Genomic DNA, 25,246 nt, shown 5'->3' on the forward strand with positions numbered 1-25,246 from the left:
TCAGTGTTGGGCCCACAATTGTCCACAATTTATATCGATGATTTGGAGTTGGGGACCAAAGGCAATGTGTCCAAGTTTGCAGACGACACTGAGATGAGTGGTAAAGCAAAAAGTGCAGAGGATACTGGAAGTCTGCAGAGGGATTTGGATAGTTTAAGTGAATGGGCTAGGGTCTGGCAGATGGAATACAATGTTGACAAATGTGAGGTTATCCATTTTGGTAGGAATAACAACAAAAAGGATTATTATCTAAATGATCAAATATTAAAGCATGCCGCTGTGCAGAGGGACCTGGGTGTGCTAGTGCACGAGTCGCAAAAAGTTGGTTACAGGTGCAACAGGTGATTAAGAAGGCGAATGGAGTTTTGTCCTTCATTGCTAGAGGGATAGAGTTTAAGCCTTAGGGAGATTATGCTGCAATTGTATAAGGTGTTAGTGCGGCCACACCTGGAGTATTGTGTTCAGTTTTGGTCTCCTTACTTGAGAAAGGACGTACTGGCGCTGGAGGGTGTGCAGAGGAGATTCACTAGGCTAATCCCAGAGCTGAAGGGGTTGGATTACGAGGAGAGGTTGAGTAGACTGGGACTGTACTCGTTGGAATTTAGAAGGATGCGGGGGGGATCTTATAGAAACATACAAAATTATGAAAGGAATAGATGGGATAGATGCGGGCAGGTTGTTTCCACTGGCGGGTGAAAGCAGAACTAGGGGGCATAGCCTCAAAATAAGAGGAAGTAGATTTAGGACTGAGTTTAGGAGGAACTTCTTGACCCAAAGGGTTGTGAATCTATGGAATTCCTTGCCCAGTGAAGCAGTTGAGGCTCTTTCATTAAATGTTTTCAAGAAAAAGATAGATAGTTTTTAGAAGAATAAAGGAATAAAGGGTTATGGTGTTTGGGCGGGAAAGTGGAGCTGAGTCCACAAAAGATCAGCCATGATCTTATTTAATGGCGGAGCAGGCTCGAAGGGCCAGATGGCCTACTCCTGCTCCTAGTTCTTATATTCTTATGCTATGGACTCCGTAAGTGCCTACGGTTTTAGTTTAGGCAGGTACTATGGTCCGCGCAGGCTTGGAGGGCCGAAGGGCCTGTTCCTGTGCTGTATTGTTCTTTGTTCTTTGGTTCTTTGTGATGCATGGGACCTGTCCAACTACATGGTGGGGGCCGGGTCCTTTTGCTGCCCCTTCCCCTACCCGCCATGATAATGGTGCCCCCCTCAGTGCTTATCCTCCACTACTCATATGTCCAACAATATTGAGTTTCGGATCTCCAGGGCTTTGATTTAATGTGCTGATGTATTCCCTTCAGACTGCAGCATTCTGAACTCCTTCTGACCTCTTGTGGAAGGCAGCTGCAAAATGGCTGACCTCCAGTCTTGGAAAGACATCTTGCTTCACGAGGTGCCGCATGGTAACCCAGTGGTTAGCACTGCTGCCTCACTGCGCCAGGGAACCGGGTTCGATTCCGGCCTCAGCTGACTGTCTGCGTAGAGTCGACACGTTCTCCCCGTGTCTGCGTGGATTTCCTCCGGGTGCTCCGGTTTCCTCCCACAGTACAAAAATGTGCGGGTTAGGTGAATTGGCCATGCTAAATTGTTGCCTCATTTGGTTCCATGTCCGTAGTGTGGTTGCCACCACTGGGCAGGATGTGCACTTTGTTGGGGGGGGGGGGGATGGGAGCGCTGCCGTGTCGAGGGCCAGGAGGGTCATTCCTTCTCAGGAGGCCTCCTCCAGCCTCACCCATTCCGTGTTCGGTTCTCGTATCCATCCTCTCGGCCCAATGGGAGTATTGCAGGTTCGGGAGGGCCAGGCCGAACATATTTTTCCTCCTTTGCAGCGTAGACTTGGGGATCCTTGGGTTCTTTTCCAGGTGGAGAAATTCTGCCAGGTCTGCCAGCCAGCCTGCAGCTGTGGGTGGTGCCGCTGATCACCAGCTGAGCAGGATTCTCCGGCGTGCGAGTAAGGAAGCAAGGAATTGATACTCTCCATGATCTCTCCCAGCCCTATTGGTACTTCCAGCTCCCCTCACCTATCGTTTCCCATGACTGGCATGTCCAGTCCATCGAGACACAGTTACATCCCCGCATCCCCATTGTGTTGTTTTGTTACTCTGAGTAACATAAGCCGCTACTTGGTGTAGGGGCTGTTGAAGAATACTCCAGACCTCGAGGTAAGTTGAACGTATTTATTGAGCAATTAACAAAGCTCCTAAATGAGTTCTACACTCTACTGATCTGACTCTAGTAACACAGTAGACTCCACTAACTATATGAACTTACTCTAGACCACATGTAGTGGTGCGACGGTGCTGTTTACTGCACACATCTTGCTGTCTAGGTGTCTGCCAGTGGAATGGGGGAGAGAGCCTGTGTGTCTTGTCTTTTATAGTGGTCACCCTCTTGTGGTGATGCCACTGCTGGGTGTTCTGATTGCCCATTGGGTTACATGTCTGCATATCATTACATCTCCCCTTTTTTTTGTGCATTTCTAATGTGGTGATTGGGGCTATGGTTGACAGTACTAAAGATAATAACATGATATGCATGACTTGGATGTAAGTCGACATGAGAAGGAAAATGTTCATAAATCCAGTCTTTGGGATCTCCGTCTCATCCTTGATGACCTTCTGAGAGGTGGCGGAGGAGATGTCGGTGTCTTGATAGTCGTGTGGGAGTCACGACTGGTGGAATCGTGGTCCGTGGTGGCTTGAGGTGGCGCTTCAACAGACGGCAGTGGAGGGGGAATTGGAAGTGGGCGTATGATTTTCCGAAGTGCCCTTCGATTTCTTCGAATGATAGTGTCGTCAGCCGTTTTTATCAGATAGGATCTGGGCACGACCTGCAGAATGATGACCGCTGGGGCAGACCACACTCCGTCAGGTATTTTGATCCTGACGGTGTCTGCTGGGGATAACGCGTCCAGATCGGTGGCAAGTGCATCAGAGTGATGTTTCTGACTGTCACGAAGCTGTTGCATCTTTTGTAGTACCGGTAGGTGATCTGGGTTGGGCAGGAGTAGGGCTGGAAGCGTTGTTCTCAGGTCCCTGTTCGTCAGCAGTTGAGCTGGTGACATGCCAGTTGATAAGGGAGTCGCCTGGTACGATAGTGATGTAAGGTGTATGTAGGAGGCAGAGTCCGAAGCTTTGTGGATAAGTTGTTTGATGATGTGCACCCCCCTTTTCGACTTTGCCATTGGACTGCGGGTAGTGCGAACTGGGGTCAAAGTGCTTGATGTTGTAGCCTTTAGCAAACATGATCCATTCTCGACTGTGGAAGCACGGTCCACTGTCCCTCATGACAATATTCGGGATACCATGCCACGAAAACGTCTCTTTGCACGCTTTGATGACGGTCTTTGAGGTGAGGTCGGACAGCTTCAGCGCCTCAGGATAGTTTGAGAAGTAATCAGTGAGTAGTATTTAGTCGCGACCATTCGCGTGGAATAGGTCAATGCTGACCTTGGACCATGGAGAGGTTTCCAAGTCGTGTTGTTGGAGCGTCTCCTTGCCCTGTGCTGGTTGGAACTTCTGACAGGTCTCGCAGTCCAGGACCATGTCCGTGATGTCCTAGTTGATGCCGGGCCAGTAGACAGCTTGTCGGGCCCTGCGTCTGCATTTTTCTATGCCCAGGCGCCCCTCGTGAATTTGCCGCAGTACCATGCGCTGGAGACGCAGCGGGATCACTATTCTGTCCATCGTTAGCAGGATTCTGTTGATCAGCGTTAGGTCGTCTTTGACCTTGTAAAATTGAGGGCATTGCCCTCTCGGCCGCCCATTGTTGAGGTTGTGGATGACACGCTGCAACAGGGGGTCTTTGGCCGTCTCTTATCTGATGTGAACGAGTTTTTTCGTCTGTTGCCGGGAGGGTGCTTGCGCACATTTGCACCTGCCATTCAATGAGCTGGATGACCTCCAGTGGCTCTGCAATGATGAACTGTTTGCCAGGCGTGTACACAAGATTGAAATCGTACCTCCGAAGTTTGAGCAGAATTCTCTGCAATCGAGGCGTCATGTCGTTCAGGTTCTTTTGGATGATGTGGACAAGAGGTCAGTGATCTGTTTCAACAGTGAATGTTGGCAGTCCATAGATGTAGTCATGGAATTTGAGGATGCCAGTGAGAAGACCCAAACACTTCTTTTCAATCTGTGCGTACCTGGTCTCCATCGGTGTCATTGCCCGTGATGTGTATGCTGCTGGGACCCATGATGATGTGTCGTCTTTCTGTAGCAGTACCGCTACAATGCCATCCTGACTTGCATCGGTCGAGATCTTAGTTTCGCGATCTGGGTCAAAGAATGCGAGGACGGGTGCAGTGGTGAGTTTGGCCTTCAGCTCCAACCACTCTGTCTGGTGTTCCGTCGTCCACTCGAAGGCGGTTGATTTCTTTACCAATTTTTTTAGGGACTTTGTGCGTGTAGCCAAATTCGGGATCAATTTGCCACTCCAAGGAAGCACTGCTTTCTTGTCCTCGGGGACTTTCATTGCCTCCATGGTTTTTATTTTATCCTTGTCCGGGCGGACACCGTGTTTAAATATCTGATCACCCAGGAACTTCAGCGTGGACGTCCCAAAGCAGCATCTGGATTTGTTTAGCTTGAGGCCATGCTCATGTATGTGTCGGAATACTCTCTTCAGTCACGACACATGTTCCTCCGGAGTTGAAGACCAGATGATGACATCGTCAACGTGGACACGAACCCCGTCTATTCCTTCCATCGTCTGTTCCATGAATATGTCTGATGCCGAGATGATGCCAAATAACTTTTGGTTGTAGCAGAATCTGCCAAAAAGGCGTGTTGAAGGTGCAGAGCTATCTGCTGGATTCTTCGAGTTGGATTTGCCAGAATCCTTGGGATGCGTCCAGTTTTGTGAAGAAACGCGTGTGCCATCTCGCTCATGATTTCTTCCCTTTTTGGGATTGGGTAATGTTCCCGCATAATGTTTTTGTTTGGATCCTTGGGGTTGATGTAGATTCGTAGGTTCCCCCGAACACCATCGCACACCATCGAGCTGATCCAGTCAGTTGGTTCAGTGACCTGAGAGATGATGCCTTTCTTCTGTAGGTTTGCGAGTTCTGCTTTTCGTCAATCCCTCAGTGGAGCAGGAACTCTCCTTGGAGGGTGGACCACAGGTTTTGCATCAGCCCGCAGTAGAGGTTTGTACCCATATGGAAGTGTGCCCATTCCACTGAAGACATCTGGGTATTAGTTCAGTATGTCGTCAATGCCGGCCTGAAGATGCGGATGAGATAGCAGCATGGTGTAGGCCCTTTGGATGAGGTTCAGTTGCTTGCAGGCTTGCGCACCCAGCAGGAACACCCTGTCTGGTTGGACAATCTCGAATCTCAGGCTTGTCTCTATGTGTTGGTTGGACACTGTCAGGTGGCATGACCCCAGTTCCGTGATTGCGTCGCCATTGTAGTCCTGGAGTTTGCAGGCAGCTGGAAGGGAGCCTTCTTGATTTTCGTGAAGTCAAACTTCGAGATCAGGTTGGCGGAGGCACCTGTGTCCAGTTTGAACTGGATGAGGCATCGGTTGACATCCATCACTGCATTCCATTCATCCTCGGAATCAATGGCAAGGATTGATTTGACTTGTGTGGCGTTTTCACACTTTGTGATGATGCCTACTCGGAATATTTTATCCAGGTAGTCATCGTCTGGATCTGTTGCACTGCCTTGATCAGAGTCATCCGTTTGGTGTTGCACACTTCTGATGCGGTTCTGTTTGAACTGCGGTCTCCTGAATTGTGATGCAGATCTGCACTAGGCTGCATAGTGGTTGAGTATCCCACATTGGAGACATTGTTTGCCTTTTGCAGGGCATTTTTTTATAAAGTGGGCGACTCCACACTTTGTACACGTCATGACATCCGTTCTGTGCGTCGTGGAGCATGCGCGGTGCGTTTCACGGCCGATTCATGTTTCCGGCCGTACTGCACGTGCGCTGGACCCAAGGAGGAACACGCAAGATGTCTGCCATCGGAGATGTGGAGGTACTGCATTCGGGAGATGGCCTGAACGCTCTCCACCTCGTGGGAGGTTTGTTTTTCACTCTCAGCATTTCTGTATTGTAAGTCCCGATTTTTTGAATGTTCATTTACAGTGCACGTTTCGATAACGATCTTTAAAGTCACATGTTTAACTTTTAGCAGTTGCTCTCTCAGAGGATCAGAGTGGATTCCAAAAACAATTTGGTCTCTGATCAAGGAGTCAGTTGGGTGGGATTCCCTCATCCCGGGGCCGGGCCGGAGAATCCCCGCGACCATCACAAATCGCACCATGCCGCCCCGCACCGGCACGCGATTCTCCGCAGAGCTCTACGCAGCCAGCCCGCCGATTCTCGGGCCAGGATGGGCCGAGCGGCCATTGTGGAAATGTCGAGTCCCACCGGCGCTGTCCACACCTGTTCTCAGCCGGCGGGAACTCAGCGTTGAAGGGTCGGGTGGCGACCTGTGGGGGGCGGAGGGGGCCTCCGATGTGGCCTGGCCCGCGACCGGGACCCACCGATCGGCGGGTCGGCCTCTCTGTCTCCCGGCCTCCTTTCGTCCGCGCTGGCCCCTGTACTCCTGCGCCATGTTGGGTCGGGGCTGGCGCGGACAAGGAAGACACCGCGCATGCGCAGAAATCGCGCCGGTGGGACTGCGCATGCGCGCGTTCACGCCGGGCTGATTGCGCATGCGTGCATCCCCGGCGCCCATTCCATGGCCGGATCAGCAGCTGGAGCGCCGTGAACCGCTCCAGCGCCGTGCTGGCCCCCTGTAGGGGCCAGAATTGACGATCCTGGGGCCTTGTTAATGCCGTTGAGAAATGCAACGCGTTTCCGACGGCGTCAACACTTAGCCTCAGGATCAGAGAATCCCGTCTGTTATGTCACCAAAGTTGCAGGATTGGGCTAGCAGTCTAAGGTTAGTGAGAAAACTATTGAAGGATTCATCTTTACCTTGCATCCTTTGTTTAAAGATGTAGCGCTCCAATATTTTGTTTGTGTCAACCTCGCAGTGGCTATCGAATTTTTCCAGGATGCTTTCGTATTTTGTTTTGTCCTGCCCTTCTGTGTATTGAAACAAGTTGGAGATCTCTATCGTGTGGTCGCCCGCAGTGGTCGGTAGGAGAGCTATATTCTGAGCATTGGTCGCGCTGTTCAAGTCAGATGCTTCTACATATAGTTGAAATGTTTGTTTAAACAAACACCAGTTAGCACTAGGATTACCGGTGGTCCTGAGGTGACGAGGAGCTTGTGTCTTGTCCATCGTGCCTGGATTCGGTAGCTGTGTTCCGGCGGCCATGTTTGTGTTGGCTCTGTTGCCAAAGAGCTGGCTGAGTTTGTCTCTGAACTTCCTGAGTTTAACTAGGTAGATACAGTAGCCACTCCTTGTACCATGTGTTGTTATGTTACTTTGAGTAGCACAAGCCTTGGTGTAGGCGCTGTTGAAGAATACTCCAGACCTCGAGGTAAGTTGAAGTATTTATTGAGCAATTAACAAAGCTCCTAAATGAGTTCTACACTCTACTGATCTGACTCTAGTAACACAGTAGACTCCAGTAACTATATGAACTTACACTAGACCACATGTAGTGGTGCGACGGTGCTGTTTACTGCACACATCTTGCTGTCTAGGTGTCTGCCAGTGGAATGGGGGAGAGAACCTCCCATGGGCAGCACGGTAGCATGGTGGTTAGCATAAATGCTTCACAGCTCCAGGGTCCCAGGTTCGATTCCCGGCTGGGTCACTGTCTGTGTGAAGTCTACACGTCCTCCCCGTGTGTGCGTGGGTTTCCTCCGGGTGCTCCGGTTTCCTCCCACTGTCCAAAGATGTGCGGGTTAGGTGGATTGGGCATACTAAATTGCCCGTAGTGTCCCTAAAAAAGTACGGTTAAGGGGGGGGGGGGGTTGTTGGGTTACGGGTATAGGGTGGATACGTGGGTTTGAGTAGGGTGATCATTGCTCGGCACAACATCGAGGGCTGAAGGGCCTGTTCTGTTCTATGTTCTATGTTCTATAACCTGTGTATCTTGTCTTTTATAGTGGTCACCCTCTTGTGGTGATGCCACTGCTGGGTGTTCTGATTGCCCATTGGGTTACATGTCTGCATATCATTACACCCATCGGGGACTCAGAGGTGTACAGTCCTCAGCTGAAGGCCTCAAATGCTTGGTTGGCCTTTTTTGGTTTGTCTACCAGCCTCCCTCTGCTCTGCTTTGTCATGCTCTGTAGACTGGCCAAGGTGAATGATGAACTCCAGAATATTTAGCTTAAATAATTGATAATGGAACAACTGCACGATAAGATAACTAGGATAATAAAATAATAAACTACTAAACTGGTAAGTCGCTTTGGAAAGACCGAGGGAGAAATGCAGTGAGGCTTTCTCTTGAAGAGAAACGTGACATGGAGCTGATTGGATAGCCTGTTCTGTGCTGTACTGTTCTATGTTCTATGTTCTAGAGAATAAACATTTTAAAAACAGAGGACAAAATGGACAGAACAAAGTGGCGTAATCAGTGGAGTAGAAGGTGTAAGTTGGGCATTGACAGGGTGCAGACAGTGTGAGATCCAGTGGTGGGAGCCTGCCATAGTTCTGGTCTGCATGGGAAAACTAGTGGAAGATATTGTGGGCTTTGATAAAGGGGAAGGTGTTGGTTACGTTGCTCATTACAATCCTGCCTGTGCAGGTTTGGAAGCTGAAACATTTTGCAGAACCACCACAAAAGCAAGCTGGGGATGAGAGAATCTTTCAATCAATGTATTTCTGTCACACATTTGGGGGAGGGGGAATTTTGTACCTCGGTTATTTTTTTAATCTGATTTCACACCTCGCTGTGAGAGATGAGGCGACGTCGGTCGGAAGAATTCGGCATACATTTACCATGTCAGGAGGCAATTTACGTTGAGGGACAAGAAAGCGAGTGAAAAGGAGAGCGATGAACGTCATGAGGCTGATGTTTCGGGTCTCAAGAAGAATTTTGTCGAGTGCTGCACAGTAACAGGTGCAAAGTTGAAGGCTGTGGGATTAAAGTGGCATTTGCTGTCTAGTTACAGGATTGACAAAGGGACGGGAAGCAGAGAGCAGTGATGAAATTATTGTTTTCAAAATGGAGAGCAGTACACAGTGTTCTCCCTCGGGGTCAATTTGAGGACTGCTCACGTTTCCGATATATATTAATAAACTGGAAGCGGATGGACGGGGTATCATTTCAAAATTTGCAGCTGACGTAAAACTTGTGAGTATAGCAAACAGTGAGGAAGACTGCAACAGAATTCAGGAGGGCCGAGACAGACTGGTGACAGATCGAATTTAATGCATGGAATCATAAAACGATGACAGAACAGGAGGCCATTCAGTCCACCGGGTCTGTGCTAGCTCGCTAGACAAGCTTATCAACTGGTGCCTTTTCTGTGTAGCCCTGAAAATCTTTCCTTTTCAGCTAATGATTTGAAATCATTGTTCATTTGAAATCTTCAATTGCCGCTGCTGGGACACCCATGATTTATTTGAACCAAAGATCTACGGGGTTCGCCTGTTTGAAATGACTTCACAATTATAAATCATGCCAGGTCTTAGAGACTTACCCACGTGGCAAGATAGAACACTTTAATTGGCGGTTCAGAAAGTTTATTAACCATTAAAAAGGTAACAGGTCAGAAAGATAAAAGGCAAAGTGTCAATTTAGCAGTTATTAGCAGTAGGTAACAGAAGGAGGAGACAGCTGGGGTGGGATTCTCTGCTCCTGAGGCTAAGTGTTGATGACGTCGTAAACGGCGTTGTGTTTTACGACGGCGTCAACAGGCCCCCCAGGGTCAGCGATCCTGCACTCTACAGGGGGCCAGCACGACACTGGAGTGACTCACGCAGCTCCAGCTGCCGATACTGGTGTCAAACAGGCACTGCGGGTCTGTGCATGCGCTTGGCGACCGGCGCAAACTTCCGCATGCGCACTTGTTGACTTCTCCGCGCCGGCCCCGACACAGCATGGCGTAAAGCTACAGGGGCCCGGCGCGGAGTAAATGAGGCTCCCACCAGGAGAAGCCAGCCCGCCGATCGGTAGGCCCCGATCGCGGGCCAGGCTAGGGTGGAGGCCCCCCCCCCCACCAGGCCGCCCCCTCCCCCCGCAAGTTGGATGCCGAGGTCCCGCCGGGTAGGGCCACATGTGAACGGCGCCAGCGGGACTTGGCCTATCTTGGAGGCCACTCAGCCCATCCTGCGCGGGAAAGGGGGAGCCGTGTAGAGCAGTCCGTGACCCACGCTGCGCCGGCTGCTCTGGCACCAATGGTGGCCGACCAGCGTCACGTGAATCACGTCCTGTCTCCTCCCCCCCCCCCCCCCCCCCCCCCCCGGCGGGTCAGAGAATCCCGCCCCTGAACTTTAACAATTGAACAGGGCTCTCTCACCACCCTTCTCAGGCCAGGACATGAAGTGAAGGCTCCGGAAATGTGAAAAAGCCTATAAAACCAACATCCTTCAACACCCGTCCATTGTTCATTCACAGTTTATCTGCTAATCTTGGATCCCATTTCATCCGGGCAAGATCCATTCCTACCCCTTTGAAGTTGGTTTCCCCCAGTTAATTCTTCTTACTCTGGGTTTCGCCTTGTCCTTTTCCATAGCCAAGGTAAACATTATGATCACTGTTCCCTAAATGCACCCCCTCTGCCAGTTGATCCACTTGGCATAGCTCATTTCCAGGAACCAAGTCTAGCGATACCTCCTTTCCCATCGGTCTGGAAACATGCTGCTGTGGTACATTGTCCTGAACACAGTCAAGTGAGCATGCTGATTCAAAGGGTCAGTGCAGGCCCGATGGGCCGAATGGCCTCCTTATGCACTGTAGGGATTCTATGATTCTATGCTGCTCGAGCTCCGAACCCTGCACTGCACTTCACGGCCTGGGTCGTGCGCTCTTGCGAATGGTGAATTTGGAAATGCAAAGGGCATTCACTCAGGTAGGATTTAAGTGTACCAGAATCCCATCACCTTCCCATTTCCAGCAGGAAAAGCGGTAAGGTAGCAGAGTGGTTATCACTGCTGCCTCACAGTGCCAGGGACCCGGGTTCGATTCTGGCCTTGGGTCACTGTCTGTGTGGAGCCTGCCTGGGTTTCCTCCGGGTGCTCCGGTTTCCTCCCACAGTCCAAAGATGTGCAGTTTAGGTGGATTGGCCGTGCTAAGTCACCCCTTAGTGTCCAAAGGTTAAGGTGGGGTTACGGGGATAGGGAGAGCTGAATGGGGGGAGTGAACCTGGGTAGAGTTGGAGGGTCAGTGCAGAATTAGTAGGCCAAATGGGCTCCTTCTGCACTGTAGGGAATCTAGGATTACGTTCTCGACAGAGATCCATGGTCAACATTCCCAACCCACCACCAACTGAGGCCTTTAAGTGGTTAATTAATTACCATCTCCTGCCATATTAACCCAGTGGAAGGAGATCCTGTCCCCATGTGTCCTACAAAATGGGTAAAAGGGTTTGGCCTTGTTAGTGCCTTATTGAGCAGTTGGACCATTGAGAAGGGGGACAACTGAGAGTTATGGCCATATCCCTGCCCTATCTGCTTCCCCTAACCATGCACCCCGCTCTCCATTGCCCCCACCCTGTAAAACCCCCAAACATCACTTATGTGTTGATGCACAATCAATGGACACGAAACGTAGATAAAATCCGAACGATAGGCTTTAATACACAAGAAGTGAACCCGGCAGCAGATGTACAGAAGAATGGCAGACTGCCGGGGAACACAGGTTCTTATACCCCACCTCGTAGGCGGAGCTACCTACCTCTCAGCCAATCGGCTGATAGGCACATGACATACCTGGGCCAATGGGCAGCGAGTCCTCTGCACCAATGGCAGCTCACACTTCCAGGTACTGTAATACCCCTAGTCATACTACCACATGTGTGGCCCGTGTCGCTCTGTGATCCTGGGGCTCCAATCCCTGTCATTCTGGAAGCAACCACGGCCTCACCCCTAGCCAAGCTGTTCCAGTACAGCGACAACACTAGCTTCTACCTGGCAATATGGAAAATTGCCCAGGTGTGTAATGTACACAGAAAGCAGGACAAATCCAACCCGGCCAATTACCGCCCTATCAGTCTACTCTCAATCATCAGTAAAGTGATGGAAGGAGTCATCAACAGCGCTATCAAGCAGACCTAATCAGCAATAACCTGCTCACAGACACTCAGTTTGGGTTCCGCCAGCTCCTGACCTCATTACAGCCTTGGTTCAAACATGGACAGAAGAGCTGAACTCGAGAGGTGAGGTGAGAGTGACTGCCCTGGACATCATTTGGCGTCCCTAACTCTGGCTCCACGGAGTAGTTCCGGTGAGTGGGGTGCCTCATTCCAGGAAATGGGGCTTGTTGCGGCCTCGGTCACATGTTCCCCAGTACAAGCACCGGGAAACACATGGCTAGACGCGCTCGCTATGGGACTTTGTTACCATTTGCTTCAATCGTGCCCAAAATTACCCCCCTTAGAAATCCATCCCAGCTCTTCCTCATCGACAGACATTTTTCACGCGGCTGCTAACTCTATCTCGAATAATTGCTTCTGGAAGCTCCCCCACCACTGAGATTAAACTGACTGGTCTGTGTTTGCTAGGCTTGTCCTTACAAACTGCGTTCAGCAAGGGGAGCTCATTTTGACCAACATGCAGAAGGAAGGTGAGACTGCCACCTGCAGGAAGGCTCGCTCAACTGCATCAAAGCTGATGTCAACCTGAGCAGGGTGGTGTGTGTACTGGTCCATCAAAGGCACTCGAGAGAATCCACAGGAACTCTACTCCAGGCAATCGGACAGATCTATTGGAAGAAGTGGAGTGGTCGGTGCGACTAGACATTTGGAGCCCCAGAGCCAGGTTCAGAATGGACGTGACCATTTTGGAGTGACACGTGGGGCAGATCCTCGCTGCAAAGTGTGGTCAACATCTGCCAGGGGCCTTCAGCCAGGGGTCGGGGGGATAAAAACCTGAGATGCAAGATGGCTTTAGCAGATGCAGGCTGTCAGTTCTCATTCTAGAGCCAGCCTTCCGCGTCGGTGCTGGTTTAGCTCACTGGGCTAAATCGCTGGCTTTTAAAGCAGACCAAGCAGGCCAGCAGCAAGGTTCAATTCCAGTACCAGCCTCCTGAACAGGCGCCGGAATGTGGCGACTAGGGGCTTTTCACAGTAACTTCATTGAAGCCTACTCGTGACAATAAGCCATTTTCATTTCATTTTCAACTTGTCATCTCGAATCCCTTTAACATTTATGAAGATTGGATGGCACCAGAGCCCCAATGAACAGCTCAGAGACAGGAAATGCTGAATATTCTGATGAACATTTGAAGCAATATCACCCCAGGGGTATTGTGCAGTACTTATTTTCTGAGGCGGTAGTTCATGAGGATATTGAGAAAGCCTACTGTTCACGCAGCCATCTGATTGTAAGTGTTATTTATTATTTTTTATTTAGAACTGCTTTAACGTAGTGAAACTGGAGATTTAATTCTACCTTTTTTGCTGGCCTTCATGATCAGAGGGGCTGGTTTAGCTCACTGGGCTAAATAGCTGGCTTTTAAAGCAGACCAAGCAGGCCAGCAGCACGGTTCAATTCCCGTACCAGCCTCCCTGGACAGGCGCCGGAATGTGGCGACTAGGGGCTTTTCACAGTAACTTCATTGAAGCCTACTCATGACAATAAGCCATTTTCATTTCATTTCAGTAAGTACTGAAACGTCACAGATTACTAGTTCGGACTAATTGAAGTTTAAACCGAGTTGTAACATATCTCTGTAAATCCAGCTGTGATCGATTTCAGTGAGAAGTGTCGCTAACTGGTGCTTATTTGTTTGTAGAGATGGCTTTCACAGTGAATACGTCTGAATCGCAGAACACCACAGGCAGCGAGTATGACTATTACGATGATGAAGACTTGTATTCTCCATGTAATATGGGATCTGCAAACGTTTTCGGTGGAAGTTTCCTACCAGTTCTCTACTCCCTCGTCTTTGCGTTTGGGCTCCCAGGGAACATCCTTGTCATGTGGATTCTTCTTAAACTCAAACGGCTGAAGAATATGACAAACATTTATCTTTTCAATTTAGCACTTTGTGATTTGCTTTTCGTTATAACACTCCCCTTCTGGGCATACTTTGCCGCAAATGAATGGATTTGGGGAGATGCCTTTTGCAAAATCATTATTGTCGCTTACATGCTTGGCTACTATGGTGGCATAATGTTCCTAATCCTGATCAGTATAGACCGCTACCTTGCCATTGTTCATGCTGTGTTTTCGGTCAGAGCTAGGACAGCTCGAAACGGGATTATTTCCAGTGCAGTGATGTGGTGTGTGGCTTTATTCTCCTCTCTTCCCACAATGATATTTAACAAAACTGCCAGCATTGAGGGAAGGAAGGTCTGTTACACACTCTTCCCAGCTGAACACGCATCGAGTTGGAAACTCTTCACCCTTTTCAAAGACAATGTGTTGGGTTTTTTTGTTCCATCGGCCGTCATGGTTTTCTGTTATGCCAGAATAATTCAGACTCTGCTTAAAAACAAGAGTTACAAGAAACACAGGGCCATCAAAGTGATATTCACTGTTGTGGTTGTGTTTTTTGTGTTTTGGACACCGCACAATGTTGTCACGTTCCTGGAGTTTTTGAAAGAGCTGAATGTTTTAAGTGGTTGTCAACTGCGCTTACATCTTAACATTGCCCGGCAAGTAACTGAATCCATCACGTTTGTCCATTGCTGTTTGAACCCGGTCATTTATGCATTTTTGGGTGAAAGATTTCGGTCACAGCTCCGCAGAACTGTTCGCAGCTGCTTGCCCCCCTTGCTTAGATATAACGCACACGGCCAATGTATTCATTTTGCTCCTCGTGATTTTGCTACCACTGTTCGTTCACGAACTGGTGACCATGAATCATCCACATTTATGTAATTCAGCATTCAGCTGTTTTTGTACAGTATGGAAGTGGCTGTAAATATATATGCACACACACACAAACACATACACATATACATATATCCTGTTCTCACATTCGTTCAAAAGTATTTAAGTTGGGTCTAAACATAAAATCATCTGCAATACCTGAAATGGGGTTGTCGAATTTTGTTACAATGATTTATTTCAATGGTAACCTGATTGCAGTGGTAGATTAATACAATAGCCTGTTAATAATATAAATAATTGTGTGGTGGTACATTTTGGTTAGATGAATAAAAGAAGCCACATAATTCTTGGAAAATAAACGTCCAAATTACATATAGGCACAGGGATCTGAGTGTACACATACACCAATCACGAGAGGAAGCGACACAGGTTAATCGTGCTGTTATAAAAATCCAGCAACCATCTGGTTCATTTCTAGAGGGATCAAATTAAAGAGTGGGGTCGTCAGCCACCCATCCCATCTGTGGTTGACAGGCCCTTCAACCATCTCCGACCCATTTCCTGTGATTCGGTTCATACCCTTCGCCTTCCCTCCCACAACCACTGTAGCGTTCCCCTTGTCCTCAGCATCCACCCCACCAACCTGCATTTCCAATTGTTATCCACCATCAATTCCACTGTGAAGCTACCACCTAAAAACGTCTTCCTCTCCCCTCCCAACTTTCCAAAGGTACCATTTCCCATTGCAACACCCTGATCCATTCCTCTATCACCTCCCAAGAACCTGTCCACTCCCCAATCCCCCCCCCCCCCAGCCCCCCGCCCAGCACATCTCCATGGAAGCACAGGAGATGTAACACCTGCCCCTTGACCTCCTCTCTCCTCACTTTTCAGCTGACGTAGCGATTTGCATGTTTTTAAAAATTTACTATGCTGTATTCGCTGCTCACATTGTGGCCTCCCCTGCACCGGGGAGACCAAACTGCAAATTTGGTGACTGTTTTGCGGAAAACTTCCGCCTAGTCTGCAAGTATGACCCCCAACCTTCTGGCGGCTTGACATTTTTTATTCTCCACTTTGCCCTCACGCTGCAGACCTCTCTGTCCTCACGCTGCAGACCCCTCTGTCCTCGGTCTTCAGGCCTCTCTGTTCTCAGTCTGCCATTGCCCATTGACTTTGGCATTCAACACAAAGAGCTAATTGAGTTCATCCTGAGTGACTCTGGCTGTGGCATCATCATAAGGGTCCCACACTGGATCAGGTTTGGCCCTTTCATTCCAGAATCATCTTCCCTGAAAACAAATCTTCTTCCTCTCCATCCAGTTCACGGGGACAGAAGGATCTTGGGCTGCTTGTCCACAGACCCCTGAAGGTGGCAGGACAGGTTGATAGGGTAGTTATAAAATGGCTTGTGGGGGCAGCACAGTGGTGCAGTGGTTAGCATTGCTGCCTCACGGCGCCGGGGTCCCAGGTTCGATCCCGGCTCTGGGTCACTGCCCGTGTGGAGTTGCATATTCTCCCCGTGTTTGCGTGGGTTTCGCCCCCTCCAACCCAAAGATGTGCAGGGTAGGTGGATTGGCCAGGCTAAATTGCCCCTTAATTGGAAAAAAAGAATTGGGTACTCTAAATTTATTTTTAAAAATAAAACAAAAAAGAAGGCTTGCGGGATACTTAGCTTTATCAGTCGTGGCATAGATTATAAGAACAGGAAGGTTATGTTGGAGCTGTGCAAAACTTTGGTTAAGCCACAGCTAGAGTACTGCCTGCAGTTCTCGTCGCCACACTATAGGGAGGATATGATTTCACTAGAGAGGGTGCAGAGGAGGTACACCAGGATGTTTCCTGGAATGGGGCATTTGAGCATTGTAGAGAGGCTGGATAGGCTTGGGTTGTTTTCTTTAGAGCAGAGAAGACTGGGGGGGGGGGACAAGATTGAGGTGTATAAGATTATGAGGGGTATGGACAGGGTGAGTAGGAAGTAGCTGCTCCCCGTAGTTGAAGGATCAATAATGAAGGGGCATCATTTTAAGGTGAGGGCTAGGAGGTTTAGAGGGATTCGAGGAAAGATGTTTTCACCCAGAGGGTGGTGGAAGTCTGGAATGCATGGCCTGGGAGGATACTGGAGGCGGGAAACCTCTCAACCTTTAAAAAGTATATGAATGAGCATTTGAAATATCATATGGGCTATGGGCCAAGTGCTGGAAAATGGGATTAGTGTAGTTTTGTCAGGGCAGGCTTGATGGGGCTCTTCTGTACTGTACAACTCTATTAGACTCCTGGCATAACTATAACGTGGGTGTTAATTCTTTGCAGCTACCTCTTGATCACTTTGGTTATGTGGGATTTGAACATGTCCCACACTAATAAACTGCATTCTTTGATTAAGCCTCTTCCACACATTATTGATCCATATCTTCCCTCCAATCTCCTCCATCCAACTACTGCCATGGACAGGCACAAAATATCCTGCAGGGAACTGGATTTTCGGCAAAGTTTTACATTTGAAAATGATCATTGGCTTTAGTTTTTTTCCATTGCTCATGCAGGTAGGTACCGTCGTGAATCTGGTCCTCTCTTTTCCTGGATCTATTTCTAACCTTTCCATTCCACAGTTTGGGCATATAGAAATTCAGAGATATTTCATCCATGTTGCTGATGTGAAATGAATGGATGTTCATGTTTTTGCCACTGTTCAATGAGCGCTGGAAGCCGGTATTTTTGGCTTTGAGGTCCTTTCAGAATGTGGCTCAGCTGCAACACGAGATATTCTCATTCCACACAGCAGCTACACCAACCAGATGTTGCTCTGATATCAATGCTGGAACACAGGGGTGGGATTTTCTGAGCCCTCCCACTGGCGGGACCTTCCGATGCTGCCAAAGATTACCCCTCGCGATGGCTTCCCCGGTGGAAGGGCCGGGAGAACCACACGAGAGCCTCACCTGCCTCGGTGGGGCCGGAAGATCCTGCTGGCAGCCAATGGCTCACTGCATCTGGCGCAGGATAACCTGTCATGGGGGTCCGGAAAATCCCGGCCTTTGTGTGACTCGGCCCACTTTTGTACTGGCCGGAAATCTTCGGTTCACTTTCCCCGCCCAGAGCGCACCCCCATCCCAGGGTTTCCCTGTGGGGTGTAGTGGCTTAAATGGGAAATACCATTGACGAGCAATGGGAGCAAACGGCGCGCTGCCAAGAAACACGGGGCTGGGGGCCCGGCGAATCCAGCCCACTGTGTATATATAAATCTGGTGACAATGTAAACATTCTTGTCTCTTTTCGAGGACCCATTCCGATCCTTGCTTCTGAACATCAGGCTAGTAGCTGGATCATATTCTCATGGCACATTTAGTCCCAGGCAACTTCTTCAGGGCAGTTTCCTTCTGAAAAACTGCACCAGCTGTGAAAAGCCCCTAGTTGCCACATTCCGGCACCTGTTCGGGTACACAGCGGGAGAATTCAGAATGTCTAATTCACCCAACAAGCACATCTTTCGGGACTTGTGGGAGGAAACCAGAGCACCCAGAAGAAATTCACGCAGCTACGGGGTGAACATGCAGACTCCAGACAGACAGCGACCCAAGCCGGGAATCGAACCTGGGACCCTAGAGCTGTGAAGCCACAATGCTAACAGGTGGCACGGTAGCACAAGTGGCTAGCACTGTGGCTTCACAGTGCCAGGGTCCTGGGTTTGATTCCCCGCTGGGTCACTGTCTGTGTGGAGTCTGCACGTTCTGCCCGTGTGTGCGTGGGTTTCCTCTGGGTGCTCCAGTTTCCTCCCACAGTCCAAAGATGTGCAGGTTAGGTGGATTGGCCATGATAAATTGCCCTTAGTGTCCAAAAAGGTTAGGAGTTATTGGATCACAGGGATAGGGTGGAAGTGAAGGCTTAAGTGGGTCGGTGCAGACTTGATGGGCCGAATGGCCTCCTTCTGCACTGTATGTTCTATGTTCTATGTTCACTGCGCTACCCTGCTGCCAGGTATCCTCCTGGCAATGTGGCCTGTATCACCTGCTTGATCCCAGTACTGACTTACAAGGTAAGCGTTACATTTAACATATATCTACGAGCTGAAGAACTGAGATGGACTCCTAAACATTATTACAGACGGACGGGGGGAGTTACTTCAGAGAGCCCTGATTTCTCCTCCCACCACCGATCAGTAGACAGAAAAGTGTGTTGAGTTGTTTTCCTCTTTACAAGCGGTGGTGTACTTTCCAGACCCTCAGTTTTGGTATGATTCAATCTTTCAATGAATAACCCAACAGCAAACCTGAGATAGGGTGAACTCAAAGGGTTAGTTTAGTTGTGCACACTCAAAACACCGAAGGAGGTTCGCAGAATTGCCTCTTTTTGTAAAAGAGGGACAGAGAAAAGAAAGATTTCCAGAACAACAATCACAGCGAGAAGAAATATTGTTTCATGTGGGTTGCAGACTCAAGGTCCAATGAGGGATTCCTTCACAGAGGTTGGTGGGTTGAAAGCCGATGCTGAATAATTCCTTTTTCTGGTGGTGTTGAGTTTGCACGATGTGATAGGCACACTGAGATGAATCAGTTCTGTAGCTGATGGTACATAATTTCCAGATGGCGTGCAGATGGGGGACAGGTGGCTAACCTGGACCAGACCCCCTTGTCTGTGATGCTATTGTATTTCACATTTCCAGCATCTGGTGTATATTATTCTTGCATTAGAAGCCATATGAAATCTGTACGAAATCTTGGTTGGATGACACTTGGAGTACCATTGAAGAATTTTGGTCTCCACATTATGACAAAAAAATGAAGAGTTTTTTTGTAAAATTTCGATTACCCAATTATTTTTTTCCAATTAAGGGGCAGTTTAGTGTGGCCAATCCACCTACTCTGCTCATTGTTTTGGGTTGTGGGGGCGAAACCCACACAGACACGGGGAGAACGTGTAAACGCCACACGGACAGTGACCCAGAGCCGGGATCGAACCTGGGACCTCAGCGCCATGAGGCAGCAGTGCTAACCACAGCGCCATTATGCTGCCCTGAAATGAGGAAAGGTTTTGACAGGGTAAATGTGGAGTCCGTTCTGGGCAGGAATAGCTGGGAACGACTCCGCTATCTAATGGCACTCTGTTTTTTTTCTTCCCCCCACCCCCCCCCCCCTCACCCCCCCCCCCCACCCCCCCCCCCCTCCCCCTCCCCCCCTCATTTCAAAGTTGGCAGATACCAAACTTGGGAATGCAGTAAAGAGTGAGGAGGGCGGTGTCTGAATTGAGGAGGGCACAGACAGACTGGTGAGGCCGAAGAAGCAGTGGTCAACAGAACACATGACAGATCCAATTTAATGCAGTGCGTTGTATAATGGAAGAAAGAGTGAGGGGAAACGATGGGTGGGATTCTCCGATTCCCCCAGCCGTGGGTTTCCCGGCAGTGCGCTGTTTGCTGCCGGCGGGATTCTCCACAAACGCCGCTTGCCAATGGGATATCCCATTGAAGCCGCCCCACGCCTCCGGAACCCACAGGCGGGGTTTCACTGCTGGTGGGAAACGAGAATCTCAACGGCTGGGGATTTCCAGCCAATATAACCCAAATGTTATAATTTAACAGCTGAACAGGACAGGTGTATAAAAATCTTTTTAGGTAGCAGGATAGGTTGGCTGTGCTTTGTGCCTGAAATCGAACATGGTGAGTCAATTTAATACTGCAGATATTCATATGGTTTATATTTAATGTCTTATACATTTGTGTCCCTTCTTATCAATTTTGTAACATAGAATCATAGAAAATCCCAGGACTGGAGCTATTGGACTAAGGAGCAAAGTAACAGTAGGAGCGGCCAACAGTGCTATCAGAATACACTTGCACACCAATAACCTGCTCCCTGCCTAGATTAGATTCTCTGGGAAACATTGGGGATGTTTGGCTGTGGTACCAAAGAGCCCTACTAAAACTGAATTAACGGAGGATCAATGGGAGAACATTTCATTGGCTGGTCATACCCAGCACAAAGGACGTTGGGTATTGTTGTTGAAAACTAATCATCTCATCACCGCAGGAGCTCCTTACAGCAGTGTCCAAGGCCTAGCCATCTTCACCTGCTTCTTCAATGGCCTTCCCTCCATCCTAAGTACAGAAGTAGGGTTGTACATTGCTTATTTACATATCAACAGCCACTGTGGTCATTGCCGTCTATCTGCACGATACGTTTCAGGTTGCCACGTACAACCTGTGCATCGATTGCTTCTTGTTCAGTTCCGCCCCCTGCATTGACGCAAGAAATCTTTCGAATAAGGGCAGCACGGTGGCGCAGTGGTTAGCACTGCAGTCTCACGGCGCCGAGGTCCCAGGTTCAATCCCGGCTCTGGGTCACTGACCGTGTGGAGTTTGCACATTCTCCCCATGTTTGCGTGGGTTTCGCCCCCACAACCCAAAGATGTGCATGGTGGGTGGATTGGCCACGCTAAATTGCCCCTTAATTGGAAAAATGAATTGGGTACTCTAAATTTATTTTTAAAAATCTTTAGAATGGAAATAGGGAAATCCTCCAAATTGTCAGTGTAAAGAATACAAGGCAGGAGGTGGCCAATCTGGCTCAATACCTCACTCATGGCAGCAAATGGAAAGGGCATTGACCAACCTGACGAAGAATGGCGAGGCTGCAATGACTCAAAGTGACAGAGTAACTGGAGCAACCATGCACCAAGCATTATAATCAGAAAGGTTAATTCATTCTCGAGCTTCGTTACATTAGTAATGTGACATTAATTGATTATTTATTCAACTCCCCAAGGACACAAGTAAATCTACAACCCAGCTTCTAAACCACAGGTCCTGCCTTTAACATCATAAACATTCTGAGTAGAGATTCTGAAGCTTCACCTCCAAGTTAGTGACAGCCAGAAGTGTAGGCCTCCATTCACCCACACCACTTGAGGGCATTTTCACAATGACCCTTGCACGCCTCCTTTCACAAGCAGTCTAAATGGTAAAATTATAGAAGGTGCAAGTAAGGAGAGACCCGGGAGTGTTTGTGCACAAATGTTTGAAAGCGGTGGGACAGGTTGACCAAGCAGTTTTGTAAATACGTGGGATCCTGGGCTCTATCAATAGTGGCAGAGATTACAAAGCCAGGGCGCGATGCTGAACCTTTATAAAGCACTAGGTCAGGGCCTGCTGGAGTGTTGTGTCCAGTTCAGGACATCGCACATCAGGGAAATGATCTTCACTGTGGCAGAGATACAGAAAAGATTGATGCGTATGGTTCCTGGCATGAGGAATCATGTCCACATGGATAGACAACCAGGTTTGTTCTAATAATAATCTTTATTATTGTCACAAGTAGGCTTACATTAACACTGAAATGAAGTTACCGTGAAAGCCCCCAGTCACCACATTCCAGCACCTGTTCAGGGACACAGAGAATTCAGAATGTCCAAATTACCTGACAAGCACGTCTTTCGGGACTTTGTGGGAGGAAACCGGAGCACCCGGAGGAAACCCACGCAGACACGGGGAGAACGTGCAGACTCCACACACACACAGTGACCCAAGCCGGGAATCGAACCCGGGTCCCTGGTGCGGTGAAGCAACAGTGCTAACCACTGTGTAACCGTGCCCTGCCGTTCACCTGAGGAAGGAGCAGTGCTCCGAAAGCTAGTGTTTGAAACAAACCTGTTGGACTTTAACCTGGTGTTGTAAGACTTCAGAGTGGAGAAGGCCAAGTTATTTAAAGGTGCTTAGGGTCACTCAAGGTTTACAGAGAGGAAACAAAGAAAAAATGCTTCCAAGTGCTAAAGGGTTCATTATGTGAAGGCAAGACTTTAATCTGATTGGCAAAAGAAATTGACAGGAAATGCTTTACCCTCGATTACATTTGAAAGCAATATCACCTTTCACTGAACAACTGCTTTCTTTCTGAGGCAATGATTTGTGTGGGATATTGAGAGAACACTGCCACACTGAGAGAAAAGTAAGTGTGATTTGCAAGTTGTTTTATTCCTAGTTTGTATATAGAACTGCTTTTAAATAAAGGATTAATTACTGTAGTTATAATGTATCTGGAGATTTAATTCTCCCTTTGTTGCTGCCCTTCATGATCAGTAAGTACTGAAACGTCACATATTACTAGTTCGCACTAGTTGAAGTTTAAACCGAGTTGTAACATATCTCTGTAAATCCAGCTGTGATCGATTTCAGTGATAAGCGTCGCTGACTGATGCTTATTTGTTTGTAGTTTACTGAGAGATGGCTTTCACAATGAACACGTCTGAAGCGCAGAACACCACAGGCAGCGAGTATGACTATTACGATGATGATGAAGACTTGTATTCTCCATGTAATATGGGATCTGCAAAAGTTTTCAGTGGAAGTTTCCTACCAGTTCTCTACTCCCTCGTCTTTGCGTTTGGGCTCCCAGGGAACATCCTTGTCATGTGGATTCTTCTTAAACTCAAACGGCTGAAGAATATGACAAACATTTATCTTTTCAATTTAGCACTTTGTGATTTGCTTTTCGTTATAACACTCCCCTTCTGGGCATACTTTGCCGCAAATGAATGGATTTGGGGAGATGCCTTTTGCAAAATCATTACTGTCGCTTACATGCTTGGCTACTATGGTGGCATAATGTTCCTAATCCTGATCAGTATAGACCGCTACCTTGCCATTGTTCATGCTGTGTTTTCGGTCAGAGCTAGGACAGCTCGAAACGGGATTATTTCCAGTGCAGTGATGTGGTGTGTGGCTTTATTCTCCTCTCTTCCCACAATGATATTTAACAGAACTGACAGCATTGAGGGAAGGAAGGTCTGTTACACACTCTTCCCAGCTGAACACGCATCGAGTTGGAAACTCTTCACCCTTTTCAAAGACAATGTGTTGGGTTTTTTTGTTCCATCGGCCGTCATGGTTTTCTGTTATGCCAGAATAATTCAGACTCTGCTTAAAAACAAGAGTTACAAGAAACACAGGGCCATCAAAGTGATATTCACTGTTGTGGTTGTGTTTTTTGTGTTTTGGACACCGCACAATGTTGTCACGTTCCTGGAGTTTTTGAAAGAGCTGAATGTTTTAAGTGGTTGTCAACTGAGCTTACATCTTAACATTGCCCGGCAAGTGACTGAATCCATCACGTTTGTCCATTGCTGTTTGAACCCGGTCATTTATGCATTTATGGGTGAAAGATTTAGGTCACAGCTGCGCAAACTTTTTCACAGCTGTCTGCCCCCCTTGCTCAGACACAATACACGCGACAAACTTCATTTTTCTTCACGGGATTGTGCGACCTCTTTTCGTTCACAAACCTCTGTTGACCATGAATCGTCCACGTTTATGTAGTTTAGTATTTAGCTGTTTCTGTACCATGTGGAAGTGCCTGTGTCTATATACGCTGTTCTCACATTTGCTCAAAAACTATGCTACTCTTGTACATTTTCTAACCATAAAACCATCTGCAAACCTCACTCTGGAGTGGACTTAATCTTTTTTTAACCATGATTCATTGGAAGATTAGCCTGAATGTAGTGGTAGATTAGTACAATAGCCTGTTAGTGATATAGAAAACTGGAAGATGATACATTTTGGTTCCAGGTAAAAAGACTGCATATACTTCTTAGAAAACTAATATCCAACTTGCATAGTGAAACAAAGTGCCTGGTGTATAGATACACAGATCGCTAAAAGTAGCAACAAGGATTAATAAATTCATTTAAAAAACACAAGCCACCAGTTCATTTTTAGAGGGATAGAATTAAAAAGCAGGGGAGTCATATTAAACTCATGTAGAACCTTGCTTCCATCACACTGGGAGTAATGTGAACAATTTTGATCTCCATGTCATGACAAGGATACAGGGGCATTGCTGAAGGTACCAAAAAGGTAGAATGATACCAGAACTGAGAGGTTGCAGTCAACAGGAAATATCGAACAATCTGGCGCTGGTTTCTCCAGGAGGTGACACCCAGCAATGGGTTTGACAGGGTAAATGTAGAAAAGTTGCGAGATTTTCTCTCAATTCATAGTTACTCCGGAGCCATTTAGAAATGGAATATTGCGCCCCAATATTTTGTGGCACTGGATTTCCACCTGCAATTTTTGAGGAGTTAGACCAACCTCTCCAAGACTCCCATTCACAGCCTTCGATTCAAGAACGTTTTGAAAGGTAAGGTCAAATGGCCAATGGCCTTTCATTCCACCTAATGCCCTCCATTCATCCCAATGGCCCATCATACCCTCCATGACAACTCATAGCACTTACATGCCCATTCATCCAGTACGCACTGTACTGAACCCTTTGGTAACAATGGAAAATATGGAACTGCTTAAATGCCCATTCATAATCATCTTTTAAAATAACTGCTAAAACCCTATAAAAGAGTCAATTACCCAGACCTTTAAGGTATCAGTAACACA

General features: G+C 48.1%; 2 protein-coding genes across 4 annotated transcripts in view; both read left to right on the forward strand.

Annotated features, from left to right (window-relative positions):
- Positions 1 to 15,069, forward strand: part of LOC119965824 (C-C chemokine receptor type 4-like) — a 40,292-nt gene extending 25,223 nt beyond the window's left edge. For 2 of the 3 annotated variants that reach the window (XM_038796705.1, XM_038796707.1), the window contains exon 2: positions 13,823 to 15,069. In XM_038796705.1, the coding sequence (XP_038652633.1) occupies positions 13,823 to 14,913 (1,091 nt within the window). In that variant the 3' untranslated portion in view covers positions 14,914 to 15,069. Of the gene's footprint in view, positions 1 to 13,302; positions 13,412 to 13,822 lie in introns of those variants that run through there. The other variant, XM_038796706.1, reaches the window with a different exon arrangement.
- Positions 15,070 to 22,708: 7,639 nt separating this feature from the next.
- Positions 22,709 to 24,297, forward strand: LOC119965825 (C-C chemokine receptor type 4-like). The gene is made up of 2 exons (XM_038796708.1): positions 22,709 to 22,804; positions 23,070 to 24,297. The coding sequence occupies exon 2, from the start codon at positions 23,081 to 23,083 to the stop codon at positions 24,170 to 24,172; it is 1,092 nt and encodes a 363-aa protein (XP_038652636.1). The 5' UTR covers positions 22,709 to 22,804; positions 23,070 to 23,080; the 3' UTR covers positions 24,173 to 24,297.
- The last annotated feature ends 949 nt before the right edge of the window (positions 24,298 to 25,246 follow it).

The sequence above is a fragment of the Scyliorhinus canicula genome, chromosome 5, assembly GCF_902713615.1.
Source record: "Scyliorhinus canicula chromosome 5, sScyCan1.1, whole genome shotgun sequence".
In the NCBI taxonomy this organism is placed as follows: domain Eukaryota; kingdom Metazoa; phylum Chordata; class Chondrichthyes; order Carcharhiniformes; family Scyliorhinidae; genus Scyliorhinus; species Scyliorhinus canicula.

Coding starts and splice junctions, on each gene's coding strand:
- LOC119965825 (XM_038796708.1), top strand. CDS start 23,081: ATGGCTTTCACAATGAACACGTCTGAAGCGCAGAACACCACAGGCAGC.